Source organism: Kryptolebias marmoratus, linkage group LG13 (assembly GCF_001649575.2).
Source record: "Kryptolebias marmoratus isolate JLee-2015 linkage group LG13, ASM164957v2, whole genome shotgun sequence".
Lineage (NCBI taxonomy): Eukaryota > Metazoa > Chordata > Actinopteri > Cyprinodontiformes > Rivulidae > Kryptolebias > Kryptolebias marmoratus.
In genome coordinates, this window is record NC_051442.1 from 4,488,789 (window position 1) to 4,512,232 (window position 23,444).

The 23,444-nt window shown below is 37.5% G+C and overlaps 1 protein-coding gene across 4 annotated transcripts in view; it reads left to right on the plus strand.

Moving 5' to 3' along the window:
• The window catches only part of zbtb16a (zinc finger and BTB domain containing 16a), a 147,306-nt gene that overhangs the window by 68,666 nt on the left and 55,196 nt on the right, over nt 1–23,444 (plus strand). For 2 of the 4 annotated variants that reach the window (XM_025006737.2, XM_025006738.2), the window contains 2 exons: nt 19,364–19,402; nt 21,180–21,266. In XM_025006737.2, coding sequence (XP_024862505.1) covers nt 19,364–19,402; nt 21,180–21,266 — 126 coding nt within the window. The remainder of the gene's footprint in view (nt 1–19,363; nt 19,403–21,179; nt 21,267–23,444) is intronic. The other 2 variants (XM_017419917.3, XM_017419918.3) reach the window with 1 other exon arrangement.

The window sequence follows — 23,444 nt, forward strand, 5'->3', positions numbered from 1 at the left end:
AAGGTTGTGAAAGCAGGAGGCTAAATTTAAATCGTAATTGGCCGACTTCCACAAGCTTGTGGGCATTTTAATGAGTCATAATAACTTCATTTAAAACCAGCTGAGCAGAAAATAGATTGGAGAGGAGCCTGTGGCTAGTATGGATTTGTGTTGCTTTGTGTGTGTGTGTGTGTGAGTGTGCACGGGAATGCTTGTATTGAGCTTAACTGTAAAACTTCTATGAGCATGCATGTGAACAGAAACACAGAAGTGCACGCTTAGTGCAGAAATCAACCAGTGCAACATTTTTGCATCACCGCTCATAGAATTTTACAGAGCACCTTCTCATCCACAGTGAGTGTTTGTGTGTCAGTAGGCTGTAATGACACAATCAATATATTTCTAATGTGGTAACCATGACAGTGTTTGTCAGACTCTTTCACTCTATATCTGCAACTAATTTTCTGTACTCAGATATTATGAAATGCAAGGGTTGAAATAAATCTACAGAAAGCAAAATGTGACCACTAAACAGTTTTGTTTAGTTGTGGTTGTGTTTTATACATTCTGTTGTGTCTTTATAATATATATATATTTTTTAAAGATCCTGTACTTGATTTGAAATAGCCTTTTTTAAAGAGTATTGTCCAAATACTGGTCAATAATTTTGAGTTCATTTCAGTATAATATTGCACAGACAAAGCTTTACTGAATGAATCAAAGTGAGAATCTTAGTACTGTTTGAAAGTGTTTTTGCTAATTATCACAAAGCCCACAATACAAAACTCATTTTACACTAATAGAATTAGTTATTGATTTTTGAAACGATTTGTTTTCAGCACAGTCTGTTGTTTGTGCCTGTCACAATGTCTGCAATAATCACTTTCAAATCTGATAAAAAACTAATTATTGAATCTAACAATGTTAATGCAAATATAATGAAAGGCCTGAAAATAAGGTTATGTGCGATGTCATGAAATATTGCATGATGTGACGCTCAGGGTGTATGTTGTCAGTGACTCTCAGCTATTTCTGAATCCCGTTGTAGCTCAATATCTGTAAAATTGTTGTGTTGGCTAATGTCAACTAGCTGGTTTGGCCATCCAATGATTTCTTCCTGAAATGTTCATTTAAGTCCATCCAGTGGTTCTTGAGACATTACGCGGAAACAGTTATCTCCAAAATGTTTGTGGCACAATTTTAAGCATGTATTTTATGCAATCTGTTCATGTTTAGAATATGTTTTGGGTATCTCAGCTACTACCACCCTAAATTATACGTCAATATCTGTGGAATTTTAGAGCCAGACACACTCACACAGGCAAAAATGTTTACTATTTCTCTTTGCCTTTCTGCATTGAGTTATAATAGTGTTGTAACTTAGAAATCATTTCTGAAACAAGAAATTCTGCTTAAAATTCTTACATCAGGTTGCATTTTTCAGAGTTCGTGATCCAAATAGTTGCAGCAAGACCCAAGCAAAAGAAGTTTACATTTGATTCTAAATGTTTAGAAAAACCAACATTTGTGCTTCTCTGAGGAAAGAAAAATGCATATAAATTGTAAGAAAGCCACATAATTTTAGCCACGAATGTTAATATTCAACGATAAAATGTGATTCTTTCAGTTCTGCAGTTCTCTGCCAGAAAAACACCATGTGTCTCCTCTAATCAAAGCTGATGACATCTATTGTCTCTCGTTACATGCATATGTTCCCAAACTGGACAGGGAGTCACACCTGGAGGTGACAAGGGATAGACAGCATGTGACTGCCAGAGAAATAAAAAGAAAGTATCTGTTCTTGTTTCAAAAATGGCCCCAAATTTCTCCAGCATTATACCCGGCAATAAAAACATTGTTCTGGTAATGATATAACAGCGTGTCATGGATTCACACAGACTATTAGATTTTCACGACCACTTGTCGCAGTTTCTGTAATGAGCCAGTGGTATGCACTGACATCTGCAGAAACTGAAGTCAGCCACTCCAGTTTGACAGCGTCTTCATTGTGTCATGACAGTGTGTGTAATTACGCAGGTTTTACACAAGTGTTGACTGATTTTCACGAGAGTAGACAGTCGTTCTCTCTGTTCACATGTCCTCCCCACTTATACAGGCTCATACATGCCCAGGCCTTGAAAAAAGTGGGCTGCATTTAGTTGCTGCACTTCCCATTTTAAATAAAAGACTAGACAATTGCATTTTTTTTGCGTAGATCTTGACCACACCATGTGACGGTCACATGAATTTGTAATGGCAGAGTGCATCTGATATTGTGTTTGGCTGGTTCACACAGCATCCAGACAGAAGATCCTTTAAATCTTACTTCTTTGTGTTGCCTTCTATTATATAATTTAATAAAATTCAACAGTCTCTTTGTTTTTGTGTCAGTTTGCTCCTCACTTGCTTTCTGTTGTTGTTATATGTCTGTAAATTTGAATGAAATGTGTTTTTTGCAGGAGAGATAAATTCTTTTACAGCCCTGACTGGAGAAACCAGGGTAGGGGGGATTGTTTGTGACACAAATGGTAATAAAAGTAAATATTCTCTCAGGCACGACCCTTTATTGCATTATGTAAGTTGGCCAATAGCTCTGGGAAACTTTTTAGATCAATTTCGCAGCGCAGATTAGAGAGCTATGAATCCCATTTATGGAAGAGCTCCCTCATGAAACGCTCTTTGAAACTTTTATATTTTCGGATGACGAGAGAAAAGAACTCGGCTAAGCAAAGATCCGCCGACGGCACTTTTATGTGGGGAGAATAAAGAGAGCAAGAGAAAGTGAAAGAAGACAGGGAGGGAAAGAGAGAGAGCGAGGCAGAGGGAAAAGATAAAAGCACTCCCAAAGCCATCTGGAAGTAGCCAGGACACACAAGGATTGCTTTTATGCTACTAATTCCACTGGGAGGTGCGACATAAAAGCAAAGCATGGATATTGTGTTATAACTGTTGAAAACAAGCAATAGGCTACAGAATACTAATATGACTGGTCAGAAGGAAAAGCACTTCAATATGGGGGTAAACAGGCTTTTGTATGGCCCCCCAGAGGATTTTTGACGGGTTAGGGGGTATACACAGCGTATTGATTCGCAGCTATTAGTTGAATTTCTTGTTGGCAGCTTCTGATACGCTCTGACTTTTAGGCTTCACCACATGTGTACAGTGAGCTTTAACTGCTTTATATAATCAAACGCCTAGCATTCCTTAGAGGAATGCATATTGCCCGCTGCTTTTAGGCCAGAGTTTTAGAAAAAAGATCATCCTGTTTGGAGAAATAACAGTTTCAGTCTTTTTGGTCAAACATTAAAAATAACATTACGCACAGTCACATGTTGCGATCAGAGTATGTGTTCTGAATGACTATCAGCTACTACCACATCCAATTTAAGCTCAATATCTGTAAAATTCGCATAATTATAGCAATTTTCGTGTTTTTAATGGTGAGTTTTCTGTGGCACTAAGTTGGCTCTAAAAGTTAGTCAGTTGTAAATGTACATTTATTGGTTATTTCCTGAAAGTTTTATTAAAACCCATCCAGTGGTTCCATAGATATTTTTGTATGATATTGATATTTTTCTAAATAGTTAATGACAATATTTTTTAATAAATATCTTGCACAATTTATCAGGGTTCTGAATGTTTTTTTGGGATCAGTCTGAACTGCTATAACACCAAATTTTAGCTCAGAATCTGTAACATATATTGAGTTATAGCCATTTTTGTATTTTTTAGTGTCCGTTGACTAGCATTGCAATATCACGAATCATATTAGGAGTGATAAATTTGGATATAATTTAAGATTTAAGATAGACCTTAACAGTTCACCTTGGTGATCACAACAGTTCATCTAAAATCAGGATGTTTTAAGATTGAAGTTGCAGCCTAATCAGTAGTGTCTGTAACATCCCCCAAAATGGATTCCTCAACCCATGAAATGGTGCATTGTGTCACTTATATCCTGTTTTATTACAAAACAGGATTTCAACAAATAAATAACGTGGCACTGACAGTCAGTTCACTGATGCCTCTGGCAGTCTGTGTGTTATGACATAACTGTCTCATAAAGTGTGTTCCCACTGACCCTACACCAGTCTGCTTGATTTGTGCCTTTAAATGCCAACAAACGTTTCCGACAAAAGTTCATAAGACAGAACATTTAGGCTTTATTGGACGTGATGGAAATGTTCAAAGACGTGTAGTATTTGTGGGTTAAAGTAGGTTTTCACGGAGTTAGAATTTCAAACTCAAGCTTTTGAAATGATGTCTAAAAGTCTGTGTAAACTGAGGAGGTTTCCAACAGGAGCCAGTCTGTTACTTTTATAAACACATTAAACTGAAATAAATGAAGTGTTCATCATCATCTTCAATCATATTTTTAGAAGAGTTTTACAGCTCAGAAAGGTTGGATTAACAATCGATGATTTCAAATCAAAGTATTCTATGTTTATCATCTTTTTTTTTAGTATTTAGTTGGGTCAGAGTTATGCAACTTTGCCATGTAAATACTGAATTAGTTACACTGACTTTGCATGGTTGCCTTACTGAAAAACAAACCCTAAATGCTGAAATACTTTCATGAAGAAAAAAAAAAATCAAGCAATAAATAAAAACCGATACAACAATATTTGACTTCAGTTAATTATCATGCAATCTGCATAGACAAATTCTATGAATTTTGTAATGCAATTTAGATTTTTTTTTTATCATTTAATCTGTAACAAGGCACAAAAATTAAATGTGTGCACATTAAATTAATAAAACTGGATAAATTCTTCCAAAGAATAACAGCAAAAAAAAAGCAGAAAGAAAAAATCCCTCTCAGGCTGGAGAGGAGCGACCAACTCTTTGAACGCACAGTCACAGTTTGGCCTATTTCTGCCTCAGCTGATTGTTCACCCCCCACCCCACCCCGCCCACACACAGACACACACACACTACTTCCGCCCGCACATATACGCACACTTCCCGACTTTTGGCCGCCCGCCAAGAGCTGTCATTGCCTCTACGGTATGAGTTCTACTGTAGCTATATCCAGAGCTGTGTTGGGTGCCTCGCATGTGCACAGAGTCTGCAGAAGGAGGAGGGCTGTTAAATTCCACAAAACTTTGCCTTCTCCGACTCAAAAACTTCTTGGCGCAGATTTTTAGGAATTAAAATTAAAATCAGACTCTCCCGTGTCTGTTGTTCATTAGGGATAACTGTCTAAAGCAGCATGCATGCTGTAAGCAGTTTTCTTTTTTATTTTATTGTTACATGTTAAATGAAAGCAGCTGGGCAACGCAACCCAAAAGCTAAGCTCCGGCTGTCCTAAATGATAACTAATTAGATCTCAACGTTGTCTTGTTTTCTGAGCCTGAACATAATCTGAACTCTGAATTTGCCTTGAACTTGACTTTACTCGCCAATTTCTATCCTTCATATGAAATCCTATTTGCAAAAAGAGAAACAAATGACCTCATGGAAAAGTGCTAGTAATGTTTGAATGGTGTCATTTGGCAGAAAGCACGGGCTTGATGACTACAAGTTCTGTGGTAATTTGAGGTAAGTTTATTCTCCCTAATAGCTCTTGCTGTGAGATTTCCCTAATTGATCCGATTTGCCCGTTTGAAGTAAGCACTTATTAAGTTTTATGTGGAAGATTTAACAGGGTGGAAGAGAGGATTTTGGAATCAAACTTAAAAACAAGTATGTAAATTAGTGCACCTGAGTGCAGTTAAAGAAATACATGTTGTAAATACCTCCTGTTTAGAGACATTTGGATATCTTATCTATAAAAGTGGTTTTTCTGGATCAGATTTCTATGGCAGAAAACAGGTGTTTGAAAGATTATTTGCCACATAAATACATGCTCTCTCTCTCTCACACACACACATACACACATATATATATATATATATATATATATATATATATATAGGGGTTCTGTAATCCCTGCCATCACTAGGGTTCAAATTCTTCCCTTCTTTGTCTTCACTTTACTACACAAACGATTCCCCGCTTTTCACTCCGGCTTCGTGACTTCAGCCTTCATAAACTCAACATTCCCTTTGACAATGTGTGACTTGAAAGCAGGAAATAATAGGCACTAAACACTAAATTTTTACAGGTTATTGAACTGGGTGGAGGAGGGGAATGTGTGTGTGAGAGAGTTTGTATAAGAGCATAACATCTTTGCTTTTGTTTTGTTTTTTGTGCCAATGTGCTCATTATGTCTTGTTTTGTTTTGTTTTTTTTCAAATCAAAAAAGCAGAACAGATACATGGAAGAATGACAAGACAGAAGAACAATAAAAGGTTCTGCAATGTGAGAAACTTCCTACAGAATTTGAACTTGATAATTTATACATTAACTTTCAAGGTTACTTCTAGAAGTAATGATGTATATTATCCTTTGCCTTTCAATACCTTGTGTGATCCAGTAATGCCTGAATTATGTGTTGAGGGTCATTCTCAGCCACTACCACACCAAATGCTAGCTTATTGTCTGCAAAATTGACAGAATTCTAGCCATTTAATTAATACGGTTAATTTGCTGTACTGACTGTCTTGAATTGATTTTACTACAAAAGTTATTAACTTAGCAGGATTTTTCTATATGTAGAGGTCTGTGTTTCCTCTTTCACCAGTAGAAATCCCAGCACTACCTTGTCCTTTGCTTTTTGTCTTAACTTTTGATCACTGGGTATTTCCCTCTGCTGCTGCAAAAGTAGAATGTTTCTAAAAAATCAAGGCAGCAAGTGTTGCTTTTTTTTATATTAGGAGCATCGCCTCAAACTGCAGCCAACCACTACAAACCTCCCCAGGCAGCAAACTACAACCAAAATGAGTTTTCCTGCCTCGGTCCAGCAGCCATCTTTTTCCGACCTCTCTTAAACTATAAAAGCATTTACAGCACTGTAAAGAGAATCTCAATAGCTGGATTGCCAGCAGCTGGCTTAGCAACGGTTTGTGGTGCTCACAGGGGTGAGGGTTCAACTGCTGGTCAAAACCTCAGGTTTATTCGCTCTGCACCCTTTTCTTTTCGAGGACCCATCGATATGATTCGCTCTTAGCAATGGTTTGCTCTGGTTAACTCCATCTCAACAACCAAAGCCAAGTTATTTGAGCACAGAAGCCCTGGAGTGTTTTTTTTTCTTTCTTTTTGGAGGGAAACAAAAAGAGAAAAACCCAAAGATAATGGTGACAAACATTACAAAAACAAATTGGGTGCAATACAGCAGAGTGAGGAAAGCTGTTTCTGTCAACAGTGGTTTCTTTAAACCATGATGAGTTTTTGTTAATCTAAATTTATCAACCTTTAATCATAGAGGTAGTAGTCTTACTCGGTGGTTATGGTTTGGAAAGCCACTGGCAAATAACCTGTCATCTGGCAATGGAGACAAGATTAGAAAACTTTAATGCATCGTATAAAGAATTAAATACCATTTCATAGCTTTTAGTTAGAAAGAATAACAATAAATGGTAAATGATCTTTTTAGTGAGCACCAAAACAGAAATTTCTGAACAGAATATTGTAAGTTGTTTTTTATTACCAGATTCAACTTGAACTAAATTGACAGTGCAAACATCAAGACTGCTGTGTTGATATTTGACAAATGTTGTCAGCTTTTATGTAAAACTGAGATTAAAAACTGCTAAAGAGCAAAGAAGCTTGTTTAAAGTTTTAACTAGCAGAACATTATTAAATTTTTGAGCTGAAATGGAAAAAAGGCTTAAAGTTAAGTTCCTTAAGTAATAAAAATCCACAGACAAAATGTTAAGGTTTAGAAAAGGTTGCATAGATTAACAGCACATTTGCAAAATAATACTTGTGAAAATGCTGTGACCTCACATTTATTTAATAGCCTTATTTGAAAAAAGCTTTTAGTCAGTCTGCTACAGAATGAATGGCTGATCCATGGACAGAATTGCTTCTATAAACACATATTTTGGTTGATTCCTTTGGTTGTCTCTCTGTAAATAGTTTTGATCAGGTAATACATTAACTTCCTGCTCTACTGAACTCACCATTTTTTGTTGGGTAGCCTTGAACTCTGGTGCACATTGATTAGTTTAGTGTGTGGGATTAGCTTTGACCTTAAGAATGAACTCTGATATCAGTTACGGTTACTATGAGTAATGACACTTATCATATTTGTTGATATTTTGTAGTAAAACTCAACTGTGTGAGTAAAACAGAGGCAAAAAAAAAAACGTGACACAAAGTCAAGTTCAGTCATGACTACATTTTAGGAATGACTTGTGCCTAGTCTGTTTTATAAACCGCAACAATCAATAAGCATATGTTTTAAATTTTAGGTTGACTTGAATATAAGGGCAACCAATTTTATGTTTGCAAATTTTAAAGCTTTCACCTTTTGAGTATTTTACAACATGTGGCTGTTGAAAAACTATAATTCAAATGACTGAAAATAGGTTAATAATTGTTTACCTACACAGATGAGCCTGGTGTAGGTCAATCATGCAACTCAAGTTTCCATGTGGTTTTCAGCTGATTCAGCCAAATTCTTTAGTTACACTGAATGTGGACCTGCATTTCAGATTAACATTCATGTGGAAAACTACTGGAGTAAACATGTTCAAACTGCATCATTTGATATAGCTCATAATACTCTTTTTATGTTTGATTTAGTGTTTTGCAACGAGTTCCTTTAATGGGTTACTGCTTAGAACAAAGCAGGGTACAAATAAACACTTTTCTTCACATATTTTTTTGTAAAGCTCTTTTATTGTTTTGTTTTGCAGCCATCAAAATTGCATCCATCAGTGTCTCAGATGGGTTGTTAAAACAAAAGTATTTCAGCCAAACCATGATCTTTTAATAAACTCGGGCCATTTATGAACATTATCAAAACCAATAGGTTTCAGGAGTGTTTTATTAACACGCTTTGGTGTTTTTTATTCCTAAAGCGTATATGTCCAAAGTTGGTGTCGAACTTTCAACTCATGTTTTAAGGTGTTACACCATCTGTTCCTCTTTCTGTCTTTTAAAGAGCTTTGGGACTTTAAAAAGGAAATGTTAAAAATGAAATTTGAACTAATGTGGAAATAGCAATTATTCTAAATGGTCTTTTAGTTTGTAAAATATCTTCTGCTGCTTGTAGTGGCAGTAGATTCCAAGATGCTCCAAAAGGTAATATTCTGGTGTTCAAATAAACAACCTGTAAGGAAGGCTTGTTTCTTAATACTAGCTTCTGAGGCAAAAGAAATATGGTCCACCTTAGCATTTTTGAGAATACACTTCCTGACTCTTAACACTAGTAGAGCTCCAGGTGGTTCCGCTGTGCCTCTAGTTCTTGCATCCTGCCTTGAACTTTTTCACACTCATCCTTGTACCCCTGCACAAACACACATAATCCAACCAAGACCCTGTGGATTTCCTTGCATCTGTGGCCTGTAGGAGCACACGGATCATGTCAAAGCCTCATTTTGGTCTCTCTTTTTGAATCGGAGGGGGGTGTGAAGGCAAAGCTAAAAACATGTGGCACCTTTCACCTCCAGGGGCAGCCTGGGAAGAGAAAAGGCCAGGTTTTGGAATGGGATGGCGTCTTTTGAAGCATTTTGTCAGTGTCTAGCAGCAACAGTCTACCATTACTGGACGGCAAGACAGAAGACCCGGGGACATGTACACATTTTCTTTATTTTCACACTTTAGTTTTACTTCTGTCATCCTCAGCAGTTGACAGTCCTAATATCCAAGATACAAACACACGATGCTTCTGCACGCATTTATTTTTGACTCAGAGACATAAAAAAAAATCCCTCACTCAACAATAATGGGACATTGAGAAAAAAAAAACTGTATCCTTAAATTTATTAGGATCTATACCTTTGCGCTCTTGAATATTTATGCAAAATTGAACTGCAGCCTTTTGAAAGATTAAAATAAAAGCCTAGCATTCCTTGAAAGAATGCATACCACCCACTGCCTTTCAGACCAGAGTGTTAAAACAAGATGGTCTTATGATGAGAGATGCCAGCTGTTGAGTTGTAGCCATTTTGGTCATCCTGGTAAATGATGTTGTGTAAGATCTCATGCAATATTGCAAAATTAAAGCCATTTTTGTGTTGGCTAAAGTTGATTAGTTGTGACAACCATCCTGAATTAGGTTGACTTAAAAATATTGAGTAGTAAATGGGATTACTTTCTGAAAGTTTAATTAAAATAATCTAGTGGTTTCTTTTGCTAACAGTCAGGCAAAAAAGAAGCCATTTACAAAGCTAAAAACAAGTGGCAAGTGGCAAGTGGCATAGTTAATGGCAAAATGTAAAAAATAGATCTTATGCTGTTAATTAGTGCTCAGGGTATATGTTGGGGATGACTTGCAGCTACAAACAGACCAAAATTTAGCTCAATATCTGCAAAAATATCTGAGTTATAGCCATTTCTGTGTTTGCTAAGGTTGATTAGTCATCATAAATAACTCCAAAGGTTAACCAGCTGCACATGTCACAGTTATAGCTCAACTAAAAAAAAAAACTCGCAATTTCTGATACACAAGTGAATTGTCATTAAATCAGACTAAGTTAAGTTAAAAAAGAGTCAGATCTAAATCAAGTCAAATAAAACATGTAGTAAGATCTTGATATTTATGTTGCTGTTTATAGCTAGAAGTAGAAATCCCAATTTTAAAAGATCTTTTTCAATTAGAAACAATCATTTTATAAGTTTTTTATTATTTTCATTTGTGTCAGTGAACATAACACACACATGTTAAGAGACTTTAAAGCGAAGCGTAAAGGAAAAAGTGAGGAAGCGACTGCAGGAAAAGAAGGAGCAAAAGGAATGAGTGCGTGGACTGAGATGCCCTCGATCTCCCGGAGGGCAGAAACTCTGGAAATGGCTCAGTCATTCAGAGACAGTACAGCACAGAAAGGTGGAGAAATAAACAGTAGAAGAGAAGTGGGAACAGTGAGGGCAGGAAGCTGTCAGTGACCTACTGGACAAACAAATTGGTTTGCAGGCAAAATGGATTAAGAGGTTGAGCTGAGCAACAAAAAAAACAAGGGTGAATGATGTTGCAATGTGAGCTCATCCATTTTGAAGGGGGCTGAATTTAGAAGCTTCATGTAGAAGTGTGTTGTGTATTTTTCCTCCAGACTGCGCGTGTGTATGTGTGTGCACACGAACGCTCTGCAAGTCAATATTTGTCTGCTTTGCCACGTCCCCAGACATCCCATTCAGCGCAACAGACCGTAAAGCTGTCAAATGCGACCTGAATATTCTCTGTCTTCATCTGCTTCCTCCTTTTTTTTTGCTTTCTCCTCCTCCTCGCTCCCTCTTCCTCATGCTCACTCGCTTCCCTTTGATTTCTTTTTCTTTTTCCATCGATAACAATATCATTGGGAGCAGAGATGTTTCAGTGCGTTTGATGGCTTGTCCACCTCCCTACCCCCCCGCCCACCTCCCATGGAGGAGCAAGATTATCTGCTCTTATCTATATCGTTGTGTTTGCTCACACCATAAAATCATTTCTGCCTGTGTGAGTCACTGATATTTTTTAAAGCCAGTGCATGTTTCATAGTTCTTACAATATAATCTACTTTGTGTCTCTTATCTGCATTATGTTTTATCATATACATACATAATATGAGTTATTTCTGTAGATAGCTACTGAATCGCTTTGTCCCTGACCTAAGCTAAATGACTTCAAGCTGTTTTTATTTTCCAAGCATATCTCACAACTGACTTTGCTGTCAAAACTTTGTTTCTGTGTTAATTTTCTTCTAACTACATTAGGTTTTCACAATGAGCATTTCAGTCTTTGGTTATATACAGTATATGATGGCATTACTCATTGGCTCCTGTTTCCTACTCACAATTGTTTGATGGAGAAAGAATTCAAGGCCACGTTTTGTTACCGTTTCCACTACGGTATGATGGGTTGTTTTCATAAAACAGTTAGCAAGTTATGTTTTGTTACTTATTTGTAATCATTTCATTGCCTTTTACTTGATTCAGTCTCCATCAAGAGTGATTACTATAGCTTCTGTTGTACCCTTCCTCAGGTATAAATGGCCAAGATTTAAAGTTATGTTTTCCAAAAACGGTCCCTGCTGTAAGCTGCACAGATCACCTGAACTGAGAAAATAAATTTTGTAACTTATATAGTTATATTAGGAGTTGTATTGGCCATTGATGGCTGAGGAAACTGGTGAAAATATAAATCTGAGAGTACTCGACATCAAGAAATATTCAGTCCTACAAGAAGAATCAGGACTACTTCACTAAGAAAGAGCAAATTTAGGATTTAGGTGTACCATCATTATTTTAAACAATTTTGCATTTAAAAAAGGGAAATGTCCATTGGGTCATATATTCAAGTGCATTTTGTCTGGTCTGTAATAATAATAACAATAATGATAATAATTATAATGCAAAAATATTATTTCCAGTAGAGCCATGCAAAATGTAGTTATCTGGGTTTCCTTTATTTGATATGTAAAATGCATTAATCTGCCATATAATGCAGGGCTCTTTTTTGTTCTACTTTAAATAAATGCATGCTACCATGTCCCTCAAAGTGAGCAGATAAAATGTTACAAACTATCCCTTTAACTTAAATTTATCTACTTGTTCTTTCTACACTTTATCTTCCTCATCACCACTATTATTAGTAGTATTTTCTTTCTTTTTTTCTCTCATTTTCCTGTTTTTCTCTGTTTTAACTGTTTGTTTTATTTTTTTATGGATTTTTTTGGCATGTTTCCATTGGGAGCTATAGCTTGTATGTTTATGACTGGGAAATTTATATATAGATATATTTTTCCTGCAATTCATTGTTGTATCATTAGCTGCATTTAAGCCATAATAAATATATCGGCTTTAATGCTGTTTTTTTGTCTTTTTGTCAAATCAGGTTTCAAATATTTTTCTCAGGCTCCATCCTCCTGCCCAAATATGGTGTTTTTTCTTAAAGATAATCTTAAAAATATAACCATTTACAACACAGATGTAGTGTCCAAATTTACATACATTTTAATTTGTGTGACCACTGTTGAAAAACACTTTAAACATCTAAAGTGTTAAAATGATGCATGACACTGATTTGATGGTTAAATCTTTCTCTTTTTGTGTGCTGCTATTTTGTCACAATCCAGGAAATAATAAGATTTATCTCAGCTAAAAATGTATATGTTAAATTATGTACCACCATAATGACATGGTTGTCGAAGGATTTACTCGTCTTTACCTCCTTTTTAATGTAAATCCCTGAAAGTGCGACAAAACCTGTGTAATGATGTGTTTGCGGCGCCTTATTTTAAACTCACCTATCGCCTGTGTGTGAGTATGTTTTTATTCTTTTGAGAGGCAGCCTGGCGCGGGCCCCAGACTTGATAAAAACATGCTGGGAGCATGGCAGCGTTACACCTACTCCACTACAGGGTACAGGCAGTACCGGGCCCTGTCCTCTCCAATTGGCAGCCTCTGTGCTGCTGTACCGCTGATAAGAGGCTGGTGTAAATAAAACTGTACAGCAGAGCTTGTTAGAATGCTGAAGGTAGAGTGCGGGAGGGCAGAGGGAAATAAGACAGAGCGTGTGGTGTCTGTACTCATTGTTCTGACAGCATACTGTGTTTGTGTGTGTGTTCCCACAAATTTGTGTGCTATGTGAAAATGGCTGTGTTTAAGAACAATTTTTTGATATGTTATTTTTGGCATTGTCTTGTTCTTAGTTTGTGATTAAAAACTAAAGTTACAGATCTAGTGAATACGGTTTAAATATTTTTGTTTTTATGGCTGTGGGAATAAATGATTAAAAGCTGATGTGTGTGTATACAAGGGGAATAAGAGGGGGGATGTGTTGTTTGTGTGTGTGTGTGGGTGTGTGTGCATGTCTGTGTGTTTATGGATTTTGCTGTTTTTTGGTACTGAGAGTACTTTCTTACGTAAGCCATTTATGTAGGCTCAGTGAACAGCCAGGCTATGTTTTTGTTGGTGACTGCGTTTGTCTGGCTCCCTCCATCCATCTCTCACACACACCGACACGTTCACACACACTCACATTCTGTCTTCCTAATCTGCTGCTCTCTCCTCTGCCCTGTTTAGACTGTTAAAAACCACTGAGTGTGATATTGGTCAACCATCGACAGATGCACTGTAATTAGCCTTTTTAATTTCCCATTTAACCCCCCTGACTCCCGAGGACAGATCATTCAGCCCCTTCCAGCAGAAATATGTGCACACCCAGTAAACGTCCTGCCCTCCAAGAACTAAGGCCACTTTGGGATTTAAGTTGGAGAAAAATCAGGTCTGAAACTATGTTATGTCAAGCTAACCCTTATTTGCTCATTTCTGTGCAGAAAAATCCCCCAGCATATTAGAATCTAAACCCCCTGATGGCTTCTTAGTGGTCTTTTAGTGTTGAAATTATTCTTGGAGCTGTAAAATAAATTTATTTAGGTCACTGTGACCTAACAGGAATTTAATGATAAAATAAGTTTCTCTCAGGGCAAGTTGTAAAAGCCAGATGGAAATCCCATCTTCATACAAATATATAAATATATATACACTTTTGATACTTTTGGGTTTTAGATGGCATTTGTTTCTTTTAGCTAGTGTTCTGCTTCTCTTAGTTTCAGCTTCTTCAGCAAAGCCATTCATCACTGAGCAAACACCTTTTCTTTTTGAAGAAAATGCAATTTTTCTAATTAAAAAGTTACATTGCCAGCCAATCACATACTAAGAAAATGTCCATTTGCTGTTAAGTGCTGACAAGATTTTTATTTACATACATATTTCTATTTTCTCTTGTCATACCAACTATTGATTCATCAGAACAAACAAACAGAAAAAAACACACCGGTGTTTCCAGTGTTTAAGTTTGCTTTTTTGATTTTGCTTTTTTTTGTTAGTTTGTTTCCAAAGCCTGTGTTTAGTTGGTTTTGCTCAGGGAAGATTGTCATCAACATAAGGACGATGAAATCCCCCTAATAATACTGTTTAGTCAGTAAAGAGCTTCTGTTTTATTCACACCAGAGCAGTTTGTTTACCATATTTTTTTCCTAATAGATTTCCCAGAACTTAATGTATCATTTTTGCACACAGTCGCTGGCCTATTCTCTCCCTCTTTTGTGAAGCCTTTCTTCTTTATGGAAGCTGTTAGATGTGTTTTCTAGAGTAACAGTGCTAAATAATGCCATGGCTTCTAATGTAGATGAGCACATAGGATCTGCTGAAGATCTGGTTTTCTAATCTTTGCAAGAAACAGAAAATTTTTGCATGAATTTGCTGTAAAAAAATGCATTTCAGTTCTGTTTTCCGTCATTTTAATTTTGAATGTCTGCTGTGTATGCACAAACACATTTTGGTTTGGTAAATATTCTCATGTGTTGCACGAAATGACAAAGTGACCACGGTTGTTAAAAGAAGAAACACATTTCCCTTAATCTCTGATGCGAGAAGAAATGTTTAATTCTCATGTCAACACGGTGACCTACTTTTTGTGTCGCTATGAACAAAGACAGTCTCTGTAACTCTGATGTTTAATTCTGCATTTGTCTTTGATGAAAGATTCTGTTTAGACTGTAATTCCCAGGGGGGTGGGGGGCATCTGTTGCAAACACTGTGCATACACTGAACGTTCCACCTATAGACTACAGGGGACTGAGGCGACCGGAATGTGTCTTCTTGATCGTTTGCATACAGTGACAAAAATATTTAGTTTCTAACTGGAGGTGCAGAAGAGCAGGATTGTGGATAGTGACCCCCACCCCCACCCCTATCCTCAAAACAAACAAGGCCTCTCTATGCCTCTGACATTTTATTGTGAATGAGAAAGCTTCTGAATGGCGGCATTATGAGATCACATCCCTGAAGTGGATGATGCGAGTGCGATGATGGTGTGTGTTCTTGCATTTGCACATTCATCACGCCCACAAATACCCACATGGGCATTGCACTTACTCTTTTTCTGGTCTTAGTCTTTGTATCATCTCCTCACACCGGTTTGCAGCTCGGACCAGAATGAGTGCAATAACGAATAGTACCATCACACCGTTATTTAGGGAAATTGGAGAATGAGCACTTAGTATGTCAGGGGAAACTACAGGCAAGGGAATGCACCATCACCTCCCTGTGAGGCCTGCTCTGTGGGCTAATCCACAACCCTCATCACGTCCTCGTGGTGAAACGCTGCCGCTGTTGAGGGGAGAGAAGCCCACAGCAGTTACCTTTAAGTGAAACGTTCTTGAATAATGCCATACAAATGGTTAGAGCACCTGGAGGGAAACAAAGCTGACTGTAATTACATGTTGTTTGTGAAAAGTGCTAACAGCAAAGTAACAAACAGAATTATACGCATAACCAAAGTATGAATGACAAAAGAGTGCTGACAGAAAAGTATGTGGATTAGCTGTGGTGACCATCTTGTATTGGATTGACTCTAATGATTATTCAGCTGTAGATGTACATTCAATGATTATATGATAAGTTCCATTAAAATTATTTGTCCACATTAGTCTTCAGTGGCAAACCAAAAATATCAGTGGTCTTTTTTTTACACACCTACACATATATATATATATATATATATATATATATATATATATATATATAATCAATATAATAATTCTTGACTACTAGTTGGAACTCAGTATGAACTTGCCTTCAGCTAACAGACTTTTACAGCTTGCACTTGCAGGAGTTAAAATAACATTTACAGAAACAGTAGTCAATTTAACAATAAAAAAGCAATACAGCACACTGAGAGGTCAGCCCCCCTCAGATGTTAACAATATAGCACAATACGAAGGAAAGAGTCCTTTATCAAGGGGAAGCACAGCCTATAAAAACAAATCAAGCTTGGTTTTTTATATGGTTATGTGAGTCTTTGCTGCTGGACTTTGTAGGAAGTTTGCTTGATTGGCAGGGAGCCTGTTCTCGTTTACAGCTCCTTATGAAATAACTGCGCTACAACTGCTGCAACAGCAGTTGTGCAATATTTCAGATAGGGAAGCGAAAAGGGAAGCGGCTTCAGTTGCATGTGGCACCTGATCACCACATCATCCCTTCCTCCCGATGCACACGCTAACTCAACATTGGCTGGGTAATTTTTATCTTATGTCAGCTAAGGGCTAAATCTGTGGCAGTGACTCAGTCTTTCCTATGAGCAAACTAAACTGGGTATTTCTACTTTTTTGTGGATTCTGTTTTTTATTACCTTTTATTGTTTAGAATTTTGTTGGGACTTTAAATTCACAGCTTATTAACTTTTGAGTCTCCATTCATTTAGATAATTCTTGGTGAGGCTTTCCATTTAGTTGGGAAAATTTGAAATTTAAGCTCAGACTCCTGTTGATTTTGGTTAGCGTGTATATCATTTAGGTCACACATAACAAGACTAACAGCATGACTCTCCATTACCCCAGTTGCCCTGTCTTTCCAAACTAACAAGTTAACTGTCCTGTGATCAAAGGGGCCTCAAGATTTATCCCTTTAATTTGGCACTGAAAATGGCTGATGGAGGCTGTTACCAGGCAGAGGGCCCCCTGTTAGCACTTAGCTGACTAACCAGAGTGACGGGCATCTGGCTGGGTGGCTGCCTGGCGGTGTGCACCGTGAATTCTTGCGCTCCCACATTTCCTCCCCCTTTGCCCCTCAGTGACCTCACGCAGCTCCTTTCTCCTTGAAGCAAGGCACCATGCAGGCACTTTTTGACAATTTATGTGCTTGTGCCACAAGCAGGGGCGTGCCCTGCACTAAAATCCTATCCCTGGCCCATTTAGCACACGCCTTTGGCCTCCCAATAGACTGGTTATGGTGTTCCACCACTGTCTGTAAGTCACAGTTATTACTGACTAACCATGCAAGTACTGAGCTGACTGACTTATTTTTTTTTTATATCGACTGCAAGGTGAAAGGAGATCAAATTTACTTTAAAACATAAATATTGTGTATTTGACAAAGTATTTAAACAAATCTTCCAGGTAGCTGGTTTACTTTTTGTTTAAATCCGATACTCATTGCAAACTAAAACACAAAATATAAAAGGTTATTCTGAATGACATCAAATGGTGCAGTTTGAAAGAGTTTGCTGCAGTAGTTGTTTTTAAGTATATAGATATGCAATTCTGAAATGGGGGTACGCACTCAGTATATAAAAAGCACTCTGCTGAATCTGCAGAAAACCATGTGAGGCTTGAGCCACACGACTGACCTACAATACACTGACTTTTTCCTGTATCGCTAAACAAATATGGTGGGATTGTACAAGTGTAGAATCGCAAAAAGATTTAAGTAAAAATAAGTTTAACATTTCCACGTTTTTCTAAGAATTTTTTAAAAACTTATCTGCATACTTTACTCAACAAGTATGAGCGTTAATACGTACAAATACATCATAGTTGTCGGACTTCTCGGTCTCAAATGGCTTTTTCTATGGAAAATGTGCAGATTTGGTTTCTTATTTTATGATTTGTTTTGTGACCGATCTTAATGACATTGCAATGAATATCTTTAAGAATGTTCTTTTTCATGAATATGCAGAGACAGTTAAACAGAAAACCAGAAAGATCCTCATGGATACCTTGGTTTTGATCATGAAAGCAGATAAAATGTAAAGCATGAATGTATATGTACTTTAAATACTGATGTTATCCATCAGATGAGCGTGATAGAACCAGAATTGCAATTGTGTGGTCATAAAATTGTCCCAGATGGTTACAGCAAGGGCAATCGATGAGCTCAGATCAATAGATGGAAAGAGTCCAGTGAAGTTTACTGAGCAGCTGTAGCATAGGGAAAAAAGGGGGGAAAAATACCCATACAACAATGATGAATCAGACATCAGAAGCAATAGAGGCATGATGTGATTAATGCAAATCAGGCACCATGTGGGGAGTGTTCAGGGATTCTAGTCTACATCTTCACTACATGTCTTTTTCTCCAAAGGTTAAGTGGCTGCTTTTGCCAGCTAATTTGGCCATATGCTCATCTGTGCATTTGACACCAGCTTGCCATACGCTCACACTGCCAAGGATACCTCTTGAATATGCAGCCAATTAAAACCATTTCCTCAACAGCTCAGTGTTTAGTCTGAAGTTGCTGAATTGAAATGCATGTTGTGATATTGCAGACTAATCCGGGATGTGCAAGCTTTAAAGCTTGCATTACAGTGGCTTATGATCCAGTCACGATCACTTGTGCAGAGTGCTGTCTTTTGCATAACTTGTTGCGTAAGCGCTCCACTGGCTGGCACACTCTGTCATGTACGGTCTGTGTCATTTCTGCTTTTGGTAGGGCTTATTACAGTACAGGCCGTTCCCTAATGTCACTGCAGTTGCAAAACCTCACAAACCATCTCTCCCTTACTTTTTTCTTCTTTTTTTCTGTCATCTAAGAATTGGCTTCCTGTTTTCAATGTGCTGTCTTTCTCTCTCTGGAGGTGTCGTAACCCAGGAGGCCGTGCCAAGAACAAACCAAGGTCTAGTGAGGAGAAAGCTCTCTGTGCTTGCAGTGGAAACAGACGCACACGCCCACACACACACACACACACACACGCCTGTTTTGCACGCACAATATCCAGATGTTAAAATTGTTTGTGTGTGTGTTTGATGTGTGATGTGTTTGGCATGTACAGAGCTTGTTGCCAAGCCATAAAAAGTCATTTGCCTGCCTCTGATTTGATGTGCCCTTCAATAGCACCCTGTGTGTGTGTATAAGCCCAACCTCCTGTTTCCCTTTTTTATTGTTGAATAGGGCTGTATACATTCATAAAGTGTGAACCAACATGGCAATTTAGCCTGTAGCTCAAGGGCTGCATAGTTGCATAAACAGAAGTGAAATATGATGCAACAAAAGAGGAGCTGTGCACACCCATAACTTCCTATCTTTAAGATCCTGCAGTGAGTTAACAATAAAGATATGCATGTATTATAAACTAATGTCATTTTTGTTTGGTCTACTGTCTATAATCACATAACATTTTTAAATTATTTACTTGAACTCTTCATAAAATAAATTTTGCTGTTTGCACAACTTGCAACTTTTATACAAGTGTCTTAATACCTAGAAATGTAGATTAATCTAAAGCTTTTTGGGGAATTTATTGCATGAAAGTGATTTATTTAAAAACATGTTTGCAAAATAGAGAGGTTGGTGTCCAATGAGACCAATGGAGCTGACCAGTTTGCAGTGTCTGCCTTTCAACCAAAACCCAAATTTATGCTGAGGAAAATGGTACATTTTGCCAAATCCTGTAAACTATGACAAATAATAAACTTTGTCGCTGCTGTTAATATTCTGGTCAGAGAATCTGCCCACATAAAGCATGAAGTTGACACCCTCTGTCACCATTTGCATATTCATTAAATTTAGAGTTGAGTCTGACCAGTCTGAGGGCGGAAAGATTGACTCATCAAATTATAGATCGAACTGCTCTGTAGGCTGAATTGCAAAGTACATTAAATCATCCATCAAAAATTTGCAAATATCAACATTATTCTTAAATACAGAAGATCAAATAATTGAATTTTATCCTGATATAATGCCCTTCAGGTTTCTGACTCTATTATAGATAACTAACTAGACCTGATGCAAGTCAGAAAACTCAGGCTGGATGGAGGTGCTTAAATATGAGTAACAATGAAAGTTATGTTGGTGTTTATTTAGCGATGAAAAAGTCATGTGAAAATAAAGTATTTGTCAAGAATACAAATTACTGTTAAGGAATAAAACATTCTCACAGCCTGAGACGATTCATCTGCTTTCTTTACCAGCTTTTCCTCTCTGAGTCACGGGGGAGCTGGTGTCTATCCCCAGCAGTCATTGTGCGAGAGGCAGGGTATATTCTGGACAGGTCGCAAGTCCATCAAAAGCTGCCAGAGATTATTGCTTCTGCTATTACTTAGCTTGTGCCACTTGACATTTGTCTGACATGAATTTATGTTGTTATTGATTGATTAGTTAGCAGTGTTAAATATTCACTTGTCCTTTAGCTGCCTTTAAGTCTTCAAATCTAAATATGTCCTTTTTAAATAAGTAATATTCACATCAAACAGATCATCTGTGGATTTTAAAATGCAGATTCCCTGTTATATATGGTTGATTTAATCCTAAAAGTCAAAAGATGGAAAATAATGTCAATAAGCCTGTTTCGAAAATATATTGATGTACTTTTTTTTTTCCTGATTTTGCTGTTTGAAATGTGATTCAATGACTGAGGATGTTTCATAACAATCCACTTGTTTCTTTTTATGCAGCTGGTGAGAAGGCCATAGTTTGTGACCAGTGTGGCGCCCAGTTCCAGACAGAGGAATCTCTGGAGGCTCATCGGCAAATCCACACTGGTATGAACACACACACACACACACACACACACACACACACACACACACAGAGTCAGACATAGTATCATGACCATGAACCAAACAAAAAGAAATATAAGCCTCTCCACAGCATCACTGTGTTTGTGTTGTCTAAATCAGCACAGAAAGCTTGGGAGGATTATATTTTCATGCAAATTCATGGAGCAAGTTTGAAATATTGTATTAACAGCATACTGTAAGCATTACTGTATTTCAGTGAGGCTTCTTTGAACTTGAAGAAACTGCAAAAACAGCCAGATGTCTTAGAAACTTAACAATTATTGCGTTTAGTTACAATTCAAACTGGGAACTATGTATATCGATCCCATACTTTAAAATTCTACTCTTTCCATAAATTAGGATGCATAGTGTGTATATTAGGTAGGATGTGTTTGGCTCATGTGCCCCTTCTATCAGTCTTGTCTGACTAACTGGAGCCATGACTGACAGACAGATCACATCATCTCGGATTAGTCCCACTCGTCCTAAATCAAGACAGACCCAACAGTAATCAACAAGCCGAAGAAATTTGGCAGGCCAATGTTGTTTATCAGTGCTCTCTGCTATGATGATGGGAAGACGAGGATCATCTAGGTGCCAAGATGTAAATAGGAAGAAGTAAATCTCCCTTCAGCAGATGTGTGATGGCTCAGAGCAGTTTTCCTGCTGGTGATGAACTCTTTAATTTGGGGAAGAGGGGGGTAGATTGTGTCAAATTACGTCCACTTTGTTATAGAGTTGTTTCTCTTCTAAAATGTTCAGGGTGGACCAATTTGTGGATTTCGAATTAAGTGTTTCCAGTTTGTTTATTTTTGGACATATTTTCTCTTTGTTTATTTTCACTCTGTCATAAACTGCCTCACTGTTGCAGATGCCTGCAAAATATGTCTGAAAAATATTATCTCACCAGAGAATTATCTAATGAAAAACAAGGTGATATAAGGAGTATTTAATTGATTCACGCTGGTGCCTGCGTTCTTCTTCTATAATTAAAATTGTGCTTTAGATTAGTTACAGATTACAGTTTAGGCCTCAGTATTTCACTAATATACTGTATATGCACCATGATCATATAGTATGAAGCTTTGATCATTCTGAATCTCCACTTGTGCCCTCGTTGCAACTCAAGTGTTTGTAACCTAGAGCAGCAAGAAGCTTTATTACATCCTTGCCTGTAGTGAGAGTGAAATCTAATGAGATTACAAAACAGCCAGATTCAAAATGCTCCGCTAATACTCTGGGAAACATGCATCATAAAATACAACATATGCTCAAAAGTAAATGTAAAAAGAAGACACATAGATCTTCCAAATGTCTGTTGAATGTTTCCTAAAAAGGATTTGCTGTTAAGTCTTTGAAAATGCTAAAATGTCGAGTCTGTCAAACAGAATAGGATGAGGGATGCTAAAGCCTGAAAGATTTCTTCAAAATATCTGCACGTTGTTATTAATATCACTTTGTGTTTTGCGCTTCATCTGAAGGGCTCCCATTGCCTTTTTCTCCTTTTCGACATTTTATAGGGGAATGTGGGGCAGCGTAGTCAGGACTCAAAGGTGAGGGGGTGCTACCCCTGAGGGGCATGCCCTCAGCCAGGCAATTCGTTGGAGGTAAAGAAGGGTTAAACGAGGCTAATGATTCAACAGCCATAACAGCGGAAAGGAGCACTCTAAATATAGGCATTCCAGTCTGGAACGACTGGAAGGGGGCTGAGGGAAAGAGGGAGGAAGGGGGGCAGCCACAGCCAGGGCAAGTCATGTATTCCTGCCAGACAACTGGAGCAGCAGCAGTAATAGTATAGTAATCATCTGTGCGTTGAAGCCCTGTGAGGGATGAGTTTGAGAAATGGGGTCTGGTAAAACATGACGCGACAGTTTAACTGCACTGCCTGACTCTCACTTTCGCTTTCTCTTTCTCCGTGGGATTTAAGCCACTGTGTGTGTGTGTGTATTTACATTATTATATCCCTGTTTCTGAATTTAAATACCTAATGTTTGACATCCCATTTCTAACACGAAGCCAACAATTTTCTTTATGAACAGCTTGTGTTTAAATTGACTTTACAATGTAAATATGTTGTATTTGGGAGTTTTTGTATCAAATCTGAATAAAATTAAAGGCCTAGCATTCCTTCAAGGAATGCATATCACCCGCTGCCTTTTG